We start from the raw sequence: 16718 nt of genomic DNA, 5'->3' as shown, positions 1-16718 counted from the left end.
AATTATAATTATTAAAAAACTACAATATAACATTATAATTATACAGCTGGGCACTATCAATATTTAACCTGTGGCCAGTACCTGCTCTTGAAGTTCACTGTAACCAGATTTCACAGGACTTTTAACTTTTCAGTGGTAGAGGATTATAGTTTCTGTCCCTGTTAGTTCATGAGATCCAGACCTTAAACAATCTCTGCTCCCTTGGACTACTTAGAAACCTAGGTAATTTCCCAGAAAGACCAGAATACTTCCAGCAAGCATCCTTGGCTACGCTGGGGTGAGCAAAGGACCATTTTGAGTGAGTTAGTTTATTTTTAAAGCAGCATTTCTACTTGGTAACTAGAACCCTTTCCTTTATAACAACTTTATTTCCATTGGCCAGGTCTGCACTAGAAATGTTTGCTGGTATAGCAATTTCAGTTAGGGATGTGATTTTTTTCTCAACATTTCTATGCTGGGAAAAGTCCTAGAGTAGACAGAGTTATACTGGCAAAAAAAGTGCTTTTGTTTGCTCAACGAACCAGTATAAGCTACACTGTCAAAAACACTTTTTTGTTGTTGTTGAAACTGTATCTGCATTAACGGTTTTTTTTTTGCCATATAACTACACCAGCAAAATATAGACTAGGTCTCACTTATCCTTTTTTAGTTTTTGGTAAACAGATTTGATAGATGGGTACCATGCTTATGTGGTTTGATAGCTACCTGGTGAAGAAACCTGTACTAGGTTTCCCTTGTCTCTGAGATGAGCAAAGTGCTGAGCAGGACCATTTTGAATTAATTTTAAACTTTATCACATGGCTCTTCAATTTATCACACACCATTTACCAACTCCTCCTGTTCTGCTCTGCTTGATAATCCCAGGCTACTTCTAGCTTTCCAAACCTAGTCTAAGCAGCTTCTCATCTTGTTTTTTAAAAAGCAACCTTTCACAGAAATGTCTCCTTTCCTCAACTGTGGAATTTCTCCAGAAAAATTACCCAAGGCATAGGACAGGCACCATTCAGTGCAGTAGTTGTGACAGATTGGAAGTCTGGCCATCTATGGCTTGGCAGAGATAGGAATGGTACCTTCATATAATTACACACCGAAGATTCGCAGCTTCCCCCCAACACTTGCTTCTAGGAAATTCCCAAGATACTAGACATTAAATCATAACATTGTTACACTAACTATTTTTGGACATTTTTAAAGACGTCTCTGGTCCCTGTAGAGCCAAACTCAAGGTAATTTAGACATTAGCCTTAAAGGCAAAAGTTACATAAAAGTTCCCCAACACCATTTTTAAACTCTTTTGAAACATTCATTCCTGTTACACCTGCGCCACACAGAAAATGCTCAAGGGTGTGCTTTGCTCCACAGGCTTTACGAGCAGCCCATAGGTGTTGCTCATGCTTAAGGCAACCACGCCACATGCCCCCTTAATGCTCGCCAGCCCCCATCCTGTACCACCGACTCCCTGCCAAGCCCCGGGAAGGGAGGAGACCAGGCGCAGAGTGACGCCTGTCTCAGGAGGGCAAAGCCGGCGGCGCTGCGGGGCCAGGCTGGCTCGGCACAGGGCGCGGGTGCCGGGGCGCGCAGGGCAGAGCTCGGTCGTGGCTGGCTGCGATCCTGGCGCTGTCATCACAGGGCACCGCCTTTAACTAGCGACGCCGCTTCCGCTGCCCGAGGCGCCAGGACTCCCCGGGCAGAGCCAGGGCCGCGTTGGCGCGTCCCGGCCGGGAGCCGGGCTGGCGGGTCCCAGCGCGGCGGGCCCGGGGCCGCCCGGTGCGCGGCTCCCCCCCATCCCCGGGGCCGCCCGGTGCCGCGTTGAGCTCCGCGGGCGGAGCCAGCCCCCCGCCCCGGCGGCTGCTGCGCCCCCTTCCGCCGCCTCGCCGGGTCACGGCGGGGTGTGGGGGCGGCGCCTCCCCACGCAGGCAGGGCCCGGCTCGGGGCCGCCCCTCGGGCCGGAACGGGCTCAGCGCCGCCCGGGCCGCTGCGTCTCCCCTTCGGCCCTGCCCCAATAGGGATGCGCGTTACAGGCAGCCCGTCGCTGGAGATTGGTACCGCGCAGAGAACTGGCTGTTCGCCTCGTCCCTCTTAGCCAATCACATGACAAGTTACAGCAGCCTGCCCGGATAGCCAATCACCGCCTCAGCCGCTCAGCGCCCCAGGCTTCAGTTTGAAGCCCTGTCGAGGGACTAAGCGGCTCCTGATTGGCTTTAGGAGAAAGCTCTTTCCATTGGATCGGCTCTCGGGGCTGCTAGGGCGGCGGCAACGTCTTTTGATTGGGTCTCTGAGGCTCTTCGGGTAGGTTCGGCTATTTCCGTAGCGGCCTCGCGATTGGCTCCGATGTATTCCGGATGTTTCCGTTCCCGCTCGGTGATTGGCCCCACGCTGGTGAGGTTATTACCGTAACCACCGCGGGATTGGCCCCGATGTGCTTCGGGTGTTGCCGTGCGGGGGCCTCGGGCGGTTTGACTGGGTATTCACGGAGGCTGCTTAGGGCCGTTGCGCAGCGTAGGGCGGCGGCGGGGATAGGCGGCTGCGCGGCTTTGGCGCACGCACGCACACACAGAGCGCAGCGGCAGCAGCAGCAGGAGCCCGGCACGGAGCGGCAGCGGCGGCGGCAGCAGCGGGGACAAAGGGACTGGTCGGCGCGGTCGCGGGGGCTCCCGGCAGGAGGCAGCAGCTGCCGGCGCCGGAAGCGGCGCGGGGGGGAGCGGCAGGAGGGTCTGGCCGGGTCGGCGGGTCCCATGTGCCCTGGGCGCCCAGGGGAGCAGCCGCCGCCAGGGCTCTGAAGCCGGCTGAGGAGGAGCTGGGGCCGGGAGCCACCGCCATGGCCTGTGCCGCCGCCTCCGGCCGCCGGCCGCATTGCAGCCGCCCCAGCGCCAGCCGCCGCCCGCTGCCCCTGCGGGCGCAATGAGGAGCCGCGCCGGAGCCGTCGCCTCATCCCCGCACTGAGGAGCCGGAGCGAGCGAGGACGCCCGACCGCTTCACTCCCCCACTCCGCCCGCGGAGGATCCCACCGCCCGCGCCGGATCCTCTTCCAAGCTCGCGGAGCAACGAGCAGAGCCGGAGATCCTTGCGCCGGAGAAAATAGTCCCGTCGCTGCTGCTTCCCGAAGAGGCGAGGGGGGCGAAGGCGCAAACCCAGCGAGGGAAGACGAGGAGCTCGGCTGGAGCTTGCGCCCCATGTGACTGGCTCTCAGGGTGGGGGCAGCAAGGCCTAGCAACCCGCACTGTTTCCCAGGCCGCAGCAGGAGCAGCATCGGGGGGGCTCGTGTGCTGGGTGGAGGCAGCTGTTGGACCCAGTGGTGCTGCTGGGAAGGATGGTTTTATAAACGAGGAGTGAAGAAGCCCTGAGAAGAGAGATCCAGGGTTGGAGAGGGTTTTCCCGGGGGGGGAGGGGGGCTGGAATTTAATGTTGCATTTTTGATCCCTCTCCACCTGAGAGAGAGGCACCCACACCAACCCCCAGGAAGAGAAGAAGGCGAAAGGAAGAAAGGAGGAGAGGTGATCAGAGGGGGAGAGAGAGAGACCATGTCAGGGCGGCCCAGAACCACCTCCTTTGCAGAGAGCTGCAAACCAGTGCAGCAGCCTTCAGCATTTGGCAGCATGAAAGTTAGCAGTGAGTATTGATTCCGCACCCACACCCTGTGCAGATTAAACATCGGGTTTTTAAAAGAGAATTTGCACTGTTGTTTGTCAGTAAACCTAATTGTGTGAGGGATTCTGGGCTGGTCTGTGGAAGAAGATCTAGACTGTCTCTAGCACTGGATGAAACAGCTCCCTTTCCCTCCCCCTCATTAACCTTGAATAGGCACACACCATGGTTTCCATTTGGGCCTGTTTTACAAAAAATATTTGTTTGGTGCTCCTTTCTCCCTCTTATCTATAACAATATTGTTGTTGGTTTGACCAGCTAGTTAAAGGGAATATTTCTGTTGCAATTTGGTTTTAAAGAGCTATGTGTTGCATTTCTGTCTATGGAGCAATGGAGGGAAGGAAATGAATTACATGCACATGTGATCATTTCACATATTTGTACAGTTATAGGCTTCAAACATTTTCTGTTGTGTGATGCATTGAAAAGTGCAATGTTCGCTATAAGTATGCACCCACAACTGGGGTGTGAGCACTTTTTTTGTGCAAGCTTAGCAGAAGGCTTAGAAAGGTCTATTCCCGTAATATCTTGTGTTTCAGGCTCTGTTAAATGTGCTGTGGAAAAAAAATTCTTGAATATGATGTATGTGAACACATTGAACTGTTAGAAATACAGGATGTTCACTATCTTTCAGAATTTGATTTTATTTTTTATTTTTTTAAGGATGAGGCCTGTGGCCCCATTCTAAACAGTGGTATTACATGTATATTGTAAATTGGGTAAGTGGTTTAATATGTGCTCATCCTTGATCTCCCAGCTTATGGCATTGGGATTTTGAGGAGAATTAGAAATATATATGTAATCCTATTAATCAAAAAGATAAAGTGTTGGAGGAAAAAGACCCCATTGTGTGTTTCTAAAGATCAGTTACATATTTATAATCTGAAATTTGTTGATTCTTGGTTTAAATATATTCATATGCAAAGGTAAAATGATCTTGCTCATCTATGTGAATAATTTTCATTGAAAGGCACTTCAGGTCCACTCTTGTAGAAATCTGGATGGCTTTATAAAAGGACTGTGAAGGTCTGATATACATCACTATTATTTAAACCGATGACTTTGAGACTTGCATTTTGATACTTACACCTGGCAAAGCTGTGTTTATATCATATTGCTTTATTGTACACGTGGAGTTTTAGTTCACTCCAAAGCTTTAGGTAATTGTGAGCTTTCAAACATTTGTCAGAAATTCTTGCATTTTCTAGTCTAAGATGCCTTCCACTGTGGTTAGAGCTTTGAAGAAAATATTGGGTTTATGGTCTGAAGTCTACCCTGTCATGTCTGTGTGATCAGAGTACCTGCAGTATTTATGAACATTTTGAGTAGTTAGCCCATATTAGCAACATGAGACTGTACAGTTGATTAGATATAGCAATAACACATTTCACTCCCCATTTATATGGAAAATATTGTGTGATTTCATTTTATTCTCATTCATTCTCCTTATATGAGAGTAGCAGAGGAAGGAGGAGGTGTTAATCAATATTACTGCATGTGACTATGTGTAAAATTGACCCAGATCTAGAGCTGTCATGATCAAAAACTAAAATGGTCTGACCTAAGCTTTTCCTCTTATTTTTTGAAGGTTTGGTTTGGGGGTCTCTTCCTATTTGAGGTCAAAATCTAGGAAGATGCGTGCCCATAAATTGGCGTAAGCTAGCAAATACAATTAAATCCCAAATTTATAACACAGTGGGGAAGCAAAGGCCTTAACATAATAAAGCACCCACAGTGGTGATCCTCCTCTTTCCCTCCCCCCCATTATGATCATGTGCTGCATGTCCTGTTGGTGTCTTTAAAGGATATATAATCAGAGCAACAGAAGCAGAGGCAAGGACTGTGTGGAGTAGGAGATAGTGTATGTTCTGGAGGACAGCAAGACTGCTGTATGCTGAAAAGGGTAACTTCTAATGGGCATCAGAATTTTTGGTGGCCTCTTCGGGTATGATGAAGCAAGATTCAAATAATCAGAGTCCAGGTCTTGGAAAAGTAGGCATTACTTTTTTAAATGATGTTTCTAGCCATTTTGGTTGTGGAAAAAAAATTCCTGTATATGACCAGGTGTATATTGATGCAGTGCTGTTTGCGAAGTCTGCAAGCAGCTCTGGTGCCTCTGCCAGTGATCAGAGCTTCCTAAACTGTAGCAGAGTGAAAACTGGACCTATTTTGGGTCTGTGGCATTGCTTCTATTAATAATTTTGTGAGTAGTAATGAAACTGAATGACCAAGTAAATCTTGCTCTGTTGCTGCTATGGAAAGCCAGGAGGAGCATCAGCAGTTGGGCACTGAACTAGTCTGTAGGAAGAGAGGACTCCAAAAGTGGAGGCAGTGGGAGGGCAGAGTAGCTAGGACTCTACATACACCACTACCTCAATATAACGCCACCTGATATAACACGAATTTGGATAGACCGTGGTAAAGCAGTGCTCCGGAGGGGCAGGGCTGCGAACTCTGGTGGATCAAAGCAAGTTCAATATAACACGGTTTCACTTATAATGCGGTAAGATTTTTTGGCTCCCAAGGACAGCATTATATTGAGGTAGAGGTGTACCATCACAGCATCCAGGAGGATCAGGGGTGGGAACACAGTGAATGTGCCTTCAGTTCAACAGCAGGGAGTATATGTGCTTTCCCCCTAAATTTATCAGATGCTCACTCACTACAGGCTGATTCGAAAGGATGAGTCTTGAAGCTAGATCCAGGGACTGGCATAAGATTCCCAGCGCCTCTCTTTTCCCAGCTGCAGTAAAGGGAACTTGTCATTTGTGCTTCACCCTGGACAAAACATGCTGCCCACCTCTCTGGGATAACAGTTGTAGGGATTGTGGTGTCCCAGTATTCTTTCACCAGAGGTAGAAATAGTAGATGTTGCCTTGTCAGTGTTAAGAGCATCTTTCAAGATCCACTAGATGTTTCTTTGTTTTGGTTTTGAGAGCACTTATGCGCCCCTCAGTTGTATATTTTTCAATTTAGTTAACTTCAAGTGCATTCTGTGTTTACAGTTCTTTAATATTGGGTTTGCAAACTTCTGTGCAAAAAAACATTTTTTTGTGTTCCTTAAAAAGACATACTGGTTGGGCCTGTAGTAGTTCCTAGGAATGAATTGAGGGCAATATAAAAAAATTAGGTGCATTTGTCATTTTGAAAGGTCTAGCTGTGATCTTAATCACATTTAAAAGATAAATGTTAGTTGGATTTGTAAGTTTATATTTAAACATTCAACTAATAACTGCTGGATTGCTGTTTAAATTTGATGCTTGACAGTAAAATCTGCTGAAATTGAGGTATGGAGCTTACCTTACCATGGCTTAGTGCTACACCTAGTTGTTTTATACTTGGAAATGATGTGCAACTGGAAGCAAATGGGAGAAATTATCCTGAAAATGAAGTGTGCTCTGGCAACACACAACAAAAAATGCACCTCTTCATAAAAAAAAAAAAAGTCTTCAATGGGAAAACTTACAACTTGCAAACTTAAACAGTAAACTTTAATAACTGTGAAACTGACTGCTGTTGATTATGAAAGACAGTGTTTTAAAGAACATTTAGGACTTTTGATACACTTAAAAATACTTTTAATACCGCTGTCTTCAAACTGTTACTTTGTCTCTGCCCGCAGCCCTTCATAACAGGCTAGTTCTTCTTAAGGGGTGCAGTAAACTTTTCACTGCATGTGTAAATGTCATATACATGTAATAGAATTACTTGTAATTTGTCATAAAAACAATTTTAGTGAATGCTGTACAGCTACTCACCTTAGGCTAAATGCCCAAATCTAGCTATTTTCTTGCATAATGTGGGCAAGTTGATGGCCTCTTGAATTTTCATAATTTAGACTATGTAGCAATTAATTCTGTGACTTGCTGAAAGAATTTTGCCCCAGCAGCAAACTTGCCTTTTGTTCAAGTTCATTGTTTCAACTACTTACTTAAATGTAGTGGATTTTTTCATATGGAAGGGTCCAAAATTGCACAAGAAGCTCTGTGTGAGTACATGTTACTCCAGTGCTGAAATGCAGTCTCGTACAAAGTGGAATATAGTAGCAGCTTGACAGTTGCACAGCCTATTAGTTTAAGATGATAGTGGTATCAAAATAAATCTGTGCAAAAGGTTTTTGGGTAGGAGGCAACAACTTGGTGAAAAGCTCAAGATTAATGACACCCCTGCCCCCCTCCCCCCCCCAAAGAAAATCTATCCTAGCTGAAAATAAATGATTTTTCTCTCTCCAGAGGCTCCTGGCTGCTGAGAGTTATGTGTGGGTTTTAGCAACCCTATCCCTCATCCAGATTTTTGGCTGCTTCTGGGAGGGGGAGTTTCCTCTACACAAAAATTGGAAAAAAAATTACTTGACTCCATACCAGGGTGAAAAATGCCTTTGTATTGTCATGCCCCAAATCCCCACTCCTGCAGTTTCAAAAAGGGAATATAACAGTTGTGTGGTGTATCTACATCCCCAATCAATTTTGTATTTATACTTTAAAAAAAAAGTTACTAAGGCTAGTTGAGTAGAACAAAAATGTATCTCTTTGATAAATCTTTATTTTATTAACTGTCTTCATGAATGCCAGTGAAATTTGTCAAATAACTGCTGAACACAATTCAACTAGTCCTTTTTACTTCATCTCCTGCCCCTGATACAGCACCTTTCCCTTTCCAGCTTCACTGGTTTGGTTGGTTGGGGTTGTTTTCTTCCTTGTGAATATCTTTTCTGAGGTCTCTTATTTTATTTTTGTTCTTTTCTCTGCCTTAGCTTCCTTGATGTATGTTCACGCTTTTCCCCTGTCTCCATTGCATCTTTTCCCGCACCCACCCAAGCAATTTACCCTCTTGATACTGTATTTTCCTGTCATCCCATCAATCTTGTCCTCTTTCTCTCTCACCCACCATTAGATTACCTCACATACCAGTGTGTGAACCCACACATTGAACTTAGAAACTTTACCTGTCTACATTCTGCCTGGTTCTAGTTAGTGATGCTGTTTCCTTGCCTTTAATTAAGTCACAGGATGTGCTACAGTATCATTCCTGTACCCGTGGTGGAACTTGAGATTTCTTTTTTCAAACTAACATTTGTAGTCCATATTGATGAAGAAAGCCTTTGAAAATGTAAACTGATACAGGACTTAGGGATGTAAAATATTAAACTGTTAACTGGTAAACATTAGTCTTCCTGTTAACCTACCCTAACCGTTAACCCCCAGCCCCGGGCTGGCTGGAGCAGCCCTGTCCCTAACAGGACTATCTTCCTAGAGCTGCCTTGCTCCCCAGATTAATTTATCTGTACGATTTATTCTCATTGCTGATGCAGCACTGGTGCAAACACTAGGTTAGGCATTGCATAGGCATTTTTATAACACTATCAACTGACTTTACTCAGAGCAAGTCTAGGTGACTATGGTAAAAATACTAGCTACTAGTCTACGCTTGTTCTCTCACCATTAGAACTGATGAAGTTGCGCTGGTGCCAGAATAGTGGTGGAAGATCTAGAGAAAATCCTCAGGGTAGACAAAGGCTCTGAGTCTGCAAAACACTTGCAGTAGTAGGTCTAAGAGAGGTATGAGCTGCATCCATTGTCTCAATGTGGCATTAACACTAAAGCTTTTAGTCATTTGAACACACTTTAGTTAGTATGCTTATTCAGCATGGTTGGCTGTAATAAGTATTAGTGGTGGAGAAGACCTATCTCATGCTTATCTCACTATAGCCAGTACAGAATTTTTGTATTCTGTAGAAGTTTAAATTGAATTAGACAAAGACTCAAAGCCTCATCACTTTACAGTTTGAGGAAACTATTCTGTGGTATCTCAGTGCCGGCTTGTAGACAACAGATTTCTTGGTGTGTCTGGGATGGCTGCTGAATTTGTGAAAGTAAGTGTGGTGCTCTTCAGGTTTTTCTTCAGGTGGTTTTTTTTTTGTGTGTGTGTGTGTGTGTGTGTCTATAATTGATTGTAGTTCCATTTTTAAAGCTGATCATGGTGTCCAGGATATTGATGCTGGCGTGGGAGTGTTCTAGAGAAAGAGAGAGGGATGGATGGGTGGTCGTGGTTGATGTTTGTGGTGGAAGTCTATGAGGGAGTTTAGGTCATCTGTCCCGAGGATGAACATGTCATTGAAGTATCTCGGTATACAGTTTGTTTTGTGGTGCATTTGAGGTGGCCCATAAAGAGGTTGGCATATTGGGAAGCCATCCTAGTACCCATGCCTGTTCCCAGTCTGCAGACTGAAGACAGGAAAAAATTCCAGTTAGTTTTTTTTCTAGTGTAAAGATTCCTTTTAAATTTCATCCTAATATTATAACTCTGCCCCATCACTTGAAGTCAACCACAGTGGGAGACATTGGAAAGCATTACAAGGCTGGCAGCAGTCTTCAACTGAAATCCCACAGCAGTTAGAGTTGTACCACTTAACACTTGACTTTAATGAACACCAGTTTAGCATATACACCTCTACCCCGATATAACACTGTCCTCGGGAGCCAAATTTTTTTACCATGTTATAGGTGAAACCACGTTATATCGAACTTGCTTTGATCTGCCGGAGCGCTGCTTTACTGCGTTATATCCAAATTCGTGTTATATTGGGGCGCGTTATATTGGGGTACAGGTGTATTTGAAATATAAGTACAGCATTGAGGGAACTTGTTCAGTGCTTTGTAGATATTTGGATTTACACAAAAATAAAAGAGAGCTATCCAAAACCTTAGGGGCATCTGGTGTAAGTTACAATAACAAACAATGACAGGAGTTTACAGCCCCTCTCCTCTTTACAGCTAACAAATCCTAAATCCTTGTGAAACACAAAACTTCATGTAGACTTAGCCTTATGAACCTCCTCCTTCCACAGAAAACTGGTGTGTCCCGAAGGTTAACAGAAGTTGACTGTTTTGGACTGAGGAAAGCTGGTTCCAGATCTGAGGGTCCCTCTAGGATAATGGGTTATCACCAGCTTCCTTTTTAAATCAGAGGGATCCAGTTTAAGTGCCTCTGCTGATAACATCTTTGGCAGTATGGTGTGAAGAAAGAGTCCGCCTCTCAAGCCACAGATATCCAAACCCAGCTTTATAGGCCAAAACTAGTGCTTCTAATTACAATCTAGAAATCCCCAGGCAGCTAATACAGACCATGGAGCACAGGTGTCATATAATGCCACCAGGTAACATAATTAAATAGGTGGACTGCCACATGCTGCACCAGTTCAAGATTTTTGATTGGTTTAAAATGTAGAGAGCATTGTAGTAATCCGGTCATGAAGTGACAAAGGGATGGGTCATGCATGGTAGCAAGTCTGCATTTGAAATAATCTCTCAGGTAGGCTCAAATGGTAAAAAGTGTTTATGGACATTGCTACTGTATGATCAGTTAACAGTAGCTGGGGATCCATCACTAATACCAGATTGCAAACAGGACACGTGACAGGCATACAGCCCCAATTATAGGTGGGAGAATCATCCTCGCCACATCTGTTGGTTATTTCCCCAGCCTACCAGCATCACCTCAGTGTTGTCAGGATTGAACACCAATCTCTCATCCATATGCCAGTCACCCTCAGAAATGGTGCCGTGTGTTCAGCAGCACTGTTTGGGTAGCGTATGATAGAGTTGTGTTGTCATCATGGTCCCCCACACATTGAACAGGAGAGGAGATTAAATGGATCCCTGCACAACTTCACATGTTAGGGCTTGTCTATACTGGCAATTTACAGCGTGGCAACTGAAAAAACACCCCCCTGAGCGCAGCAAGTTTCAGCGCTGTAAAGCACCTGTGTAGACAGTGCATAGTGCTGGGAGCTGTGCCCCCCGTGGAGGTGTTTTTTTAGAGCTCTGTGAGAGCTCTCTCTCAGTGCTCTGTCACGGCTATACAAGCCATATTAGAGCGCTGCCAGTGTAGACTAGCCCTTAGTGCACTGAAGGAGAAGAACCAATCTCCCTACACCACCTTCTGAGAATACTCAGTCAAGAAAGAACAGAGCCACCCTAGAATAGCACTTTTGATCAGCGATATCGAAGAATTTTGACAGGTCTAACAATATTAGCATGGGCACTTAGGCTATGTCTACACTAGCACATTTGTTGGTTGTGGTGGTTTAATTATGCCAGTGTCAGAGCTCTCTCCCGTCGGCCTACAGCAGCTACATGGGAGACTAAGGGCTTGGCTACACTTGCAAATTTGCAGCGCTGCAGCAAGGTGTGAAAACACACCCTCTCCAGCGCTGCAAATTGCGGCGCTGCAAAGCGCCAGTGTGGTCAAAGCCCCAGCGCTGGGAGCGTGGCTCCCAGCGCTGTCTGTTATTCCCCACAGGGAGGTGGAGTACGGACAGCGCTGGGAGAGCTCTCTCCCAGCGCTGGCGCTTTGACTACACTTAGCGCTTCAAAGCGCTGCCGTGGCAGCGCTTTGAAGTGCTAAGTGTAGCCACAGCCTAACAGCGGCACAGTTGCAGTGGCGCAGATTGTGTGATGAAGTAGTCCCAACATCTGTAGTATCACAGTGTGCATCTAAAGACTAAACTTGACTGAGGACCTAGCACGGCAGGTCTTAAATCACCCAAGGCCAGTGGCCCAGCCTACTCAATCTGTATCAGTTTTGGAAAGATGTTTTCTTAAGTTTCTGCCCTAGTAGCATGGAGATTGCTTTACTGAAGGAACTCTACTATGGGATTCAGGAGCAATTGAGTATTTACAGTAGAAATGTCACAGAAACAAGTACTTTGTTTCCAAGACAGGTGGTTTGCTCACTCAGTTCTGTGTGTGAGTCTACACATTCTCACAGATTTTTATAGGTCAGAATGTAATTATGAGCAAGTTGTAGCACTTCTGTTTTGCCGGCTTTAGTAACCATAGTAATCCTATTGAATGTAACAAAGTTGTGTATTTCTTGCCAGTATTACTGTAAAGTGTGACTTGAACTTAAATACATAAATATTGTGGGATAATTCTTCAATTAAGTAATCATCAGGGAGAGGGGACAAGGGGAACAAAGTTGCTGTGCCGCTGTTTCAGTTTATTTAACTCTTTTTTTTTTTTTTGGTTCAAGTAACTTCTGTTGACTTTGATTTTTGCATTTGGAAACAGATTTTAGGCTTAAGAGTTCAGAGAATTAAGTGGTGTATATAAATAGATGCTCTGGTTGTCTCCAGTCATCTGGCCAAATTTGGAGAAAGCCTTTTGCCAGAACCTCTGGACTAGTAAATGCTATCTGGGAAAGAACAGGTGTTGGATTTTATGCCTGCTATCTGGACTAGGACAACAGAGGAAGCTAGGGTAGGCTGAGTCGTATTAGGCACATCACTGTTAAGCAGTTGGCCCAAAATGAGGGGGAATGGTCTTAGCAAATAGCAACTATGCAAGTAATGTCTTGAAAAGGGCATGGGATCAGGGAGAAGTGTGCTGCTGAGCATGCATGCATCCCTTGGAAAGTGAGCGTAAAACATTTAGTATGGTGTCATTATGTGTACATTGCCGATGACTTGAAATTTGTGGATGCAGAAAGTCCTTTTGTTCATAAGAAACTTCTATAAGTAGATTGTTCTGTAAAGTGTAACACATGAGAAGCAATGTTTGTTACCATATAGAACATCACATCTGCTATTGCCAAGTATAATTTCAGTTTTAGAGACTTCAAAATATAAAAAATGGCCTTAATTTTGGGTTAACAGATAAACACTCATGGAGCGAGAGACTTCGGAGGAAATTACAAAGTGTTGTGGGCATATAGAAAGCTAGGTTTATTACTGTACTTGCTGATGGATTCACTGGGGTGTGTGTAGCTGAGCAAGAATCTTGTGTATACATCAAGTTTGTGCAGTGTGGGGAAGCTTGTACTCTTTACTAAGGTAGTAGACTTGGAATCTAGGACAGCTGATGGTATCACAGTGGAATTAAAAACAGCTTTGGGAATTGTGAGGATCAAGACAGAAAAATGAAAACATTGTTCACCATATTGATTTCAACCTTTTAGCTTGTGATTCCAGATCTCAAAAATTATCAAAAGCATGCATTTATTTTGAGATGCATTCAAATATTGCTACTTAAGTGACGAGGAAGTGGCAATTGGAAATTGGAATCTGTTTGAGGCATCTGCCATGTTTGCTGGATTGGTTGTCAGACCACAGTGATAAAGGCAATGACCAAAAATTATCATTTGGCTGTTGTTCATCTAGATGATATTGCAGAAACCAAGTAGGGTTGATGTAGCCCAAATAGAAGATTTCCTTAAGGAATTTTTCTATTTGGGCTACAAGACAGAGAATTTTGTATGCCCGTTGTATTTCATAATGGACATAAACGCCAGTATGACTAAAGCTTACTTTCAAGGCAAGAATTTCCTTCTTTGAGGCTCTGGGAAGGCTCCGAATTGCTATGCTGGAACTTAAAGCAATAAAAGACAGTCCTAGCCCATCCTGCTCTTCAGGATGGCAGACCCTGCCAGAGCAACAGCAGGAGAGGTATATGTGCAAGTTTTACATCTGTAATGATTAATACCCCCCACAAGTCGCCTTTCAAGATCCATAGTTCCTGCACATGTCTATCACAACATATAGTACACCTCATCCAGTGCACGAAATGCCCCAGTAACAACTTTGTGGGTCAAGCAAAACACTTACTATGCTATGGAATGAACATGCACAGAAAAATAACACACACACTATATCACTGTATCGTCTGTTAGTCTATAAGGTGCCACAGGATTCTTTGCTGTTTCTATAGAACCAAACTAACACGGCTACCCCTCTGATACTATATCACCTGTGGGCGAACGTTTTTCACAAAGTGTGCCAGATCTCTCAGTTCTTGTCCTCAAAAGAGATCCACATAACCAAAAGATGAGCCTGGGAGTTTAAGTTCATAGCTTTGTTAAACACTCAAAATCATGGACTTCATAAAGATGCTGGATTAATGGCTCATTACAACAATCTACAACCCTACCCTCCTTTGCTCTGTGACTGCAGAGATGTTAACTACCCGCATCATCTTGAATGGTCTCTTATAACATATTAATTATTTTTGCTAAACAATCTATTCAACCTTGTCTTTAGCTATGACACCCTTGAGTACCTTTCCCAGTTCTGAAGAACTCTGCAAGCTAGAAAGCGTCTCTTTTTCACAGACAGAAGTCGGTCCAATAAAAAGTATTACCTCACATAACTGAAGTTATAAGCAGTTTAAAAAAATGTTTAGTGTGTATGTGGGCTTAAAAAAAATGTAAATTTTATAACTGTCTGCAAGCACTTTGGAATGAAATAATAATTGTATATCTGCTAGAAGACAGTTTAAATCCTGTGGATTTTCCAAGATTTATTTGCATGACTTCATAGTGCAGTGGGTGCTGTTCTAACTTTTTTTAAAATAAAATGCAAACCTTACATTAATTGAATGATACATTTACTAATTTAAATGCCAAGAGTTAAAGGAAAAAACTAAAGATAACCATATTATTTTCCCCATTTTAGCCATATGATATGAGGTATAATGACCAAACTTTTAAGTTAGGCTCTTGTAAGTTTTTTTTTTTTGTACATCTTATGTGTATTGTTGTAGAATTATTTCAGTCAAAGCTGTAGCTCTTCTCTTTCATGACTTTTGGGTGTGGTAATTTGTATCCTTCACTGTGCATTAATATAGGCTTTTCAGAATTCATTTTCAAGCAAGCCCATGGAATCCTTCCCTGGAGGAGCTTAGAAGCTAGATTTGCAATTTCCAGAATTAAAACACTGGGTGTATAACACCACTTTCCCGCCTGATTCTGGCCATGAAAATTATCGTGATAGAGCGTAGTGTATTTTTTGTGGTGGAAGTGGGTGTGTTGGCTTTCTCAAAGTTCTTGTGTGGGTCTGTGCTTCCCAATTTGTTCTCACACCTAAGGATAACTGTCTGTCTAGCAGCAGCCACATTGGCATAAAAATGCTTTACACATGAAACCAGCTGCAAAGAGACTCTGAGGCGGTCATGTGATTATACTCGGTTTTCTTCTGCAGTCCTTCCAAATGCTGTTGCTGACCCTGTTGAGAACAAAAGAAAAGCAGATGGAGATAGAGCAAAAGGACAGGATGAAGAGAAAAGGAAGACTGAGGACAAAGGAGATGGAAGAGACAAAGATGGGGGGAGGAAATGACAAAAGGACAAATGATGACAGTGGCCTTAATGCTAGCATCCCAGGATCTTTTTCTGAGAAATAGATCAAATTTTAAGTGAGCATTCGAAATATGTATTTTAATAGTACACTAGACTATCACATAGAAATCCCACAAAAGTATTTGAGAGGGGGAGGGGAAATGACTTTCAAAAACACGTGCTTGTGCTGTTAGTGTTCAGACACCATTTACTCTGTCTAATGTCCATAGGCTGGGAATTAATATGGGTGTATGTCACAGAGTTAATGTTGCTTAATTCTGCTGCAAGATTAAATGTTGGTATGTGCAGTAAATCCCATTCCAGCCTATCTCTAGAAATGATCCCTTTTTTGCCCTTGCAAATTTCCCAGTCTGAAGAACCCTCCCCTACCTTGGGGAGAGGGTGAGGGATGGAATATGGGAAAACATCCCATTGCTTCACATTTCATTTAATACAAATTTTTACTTTACTATTCACTTTGTAAGCATATTTGTTCTCATGCGTAACAAGGCATGTGTATTGTCCAAAATGGAAATCTTACAGTTCAAGTAGTGTCCTTATAGGTGCTCCACTTCAGGTGTGCATGTGCCTCTTCGAACCCTTGATCAGAGATTTTCAGTTAGCAGTGTCTATTTGGTCCACGCATGTGCTCTATATGATCTCGTGCCACACTCCTGAGTGCATATAGGGCTGCATGGGCAAACTGCCTTTCAGTTCCTTCTCTAGTGCCTCGGCCTGAGACACCGCTCCAGTGTGTCTGCCTTGTGCGTGTATCAGTGTCTTTTGTAGTTGTTGTTTAGTTAATGTTAATTGTTGGTGTAGAATTAGCTATGTAGGTGTGAGAAATGCGGTTTTTACTTTCCCTTTTCTCCCCCCTTTTTTTTTTCTGGGGAGCTTATTTGGTCTGGTTAGGCATGTCTGGCTTACCAGCTTTCTAACACCACCTCTCTTGTCAGGAGGCTA

At 44.0% G+C, this 16718-nt stretch overlaps 1 protein-coding gene across 2 annotated transcripts in view; it reads left to right on the top strand.

The window, feature by feature from the left end:
• Positions 1-2340: 2340 nt before the first annotated feature.
• GSK3B (glycogen synthase kinase 3 beta) overlaps positions 2341-16718 on the top strand; it is a 245147-nt gene continuing 230769 nt past the window's right edge. The window contains exon 1 of one of the 2 annotated variants that reach the window (XM_039535606.1): positions 2341-3609. In XM_039535606.1, the coding sequence (XP_039391540.1) occupies positions 3522-3609 (88 nt within the window). In that variant the 5' untranslated portion in view covers positions 2341-3521. The remainder of the gene's footprint in view (positions 3610-16718) is intronic. The other variant, XM_039535621.1, reaches the window with a different exon arrangement.

Source organism: Mauremys reevesii, linkage group 1 (assembly GCF_016161935.1).
Source record: "Mauremys reevesii isolate NIE-2019 linkage group 1, ASM1616193v1, whole genome shotgun sequence".
NCBI lineage: Eukaryota > Metazoa > Chordata > Testudines > Geoemydidae > Mauremys > Mauremys reevesii.
The sequence above is the reverse complement of the archived record's forward strand: the minus strand, read 5'-3'. Positions and strand labels throughout refer to the sequence as shown.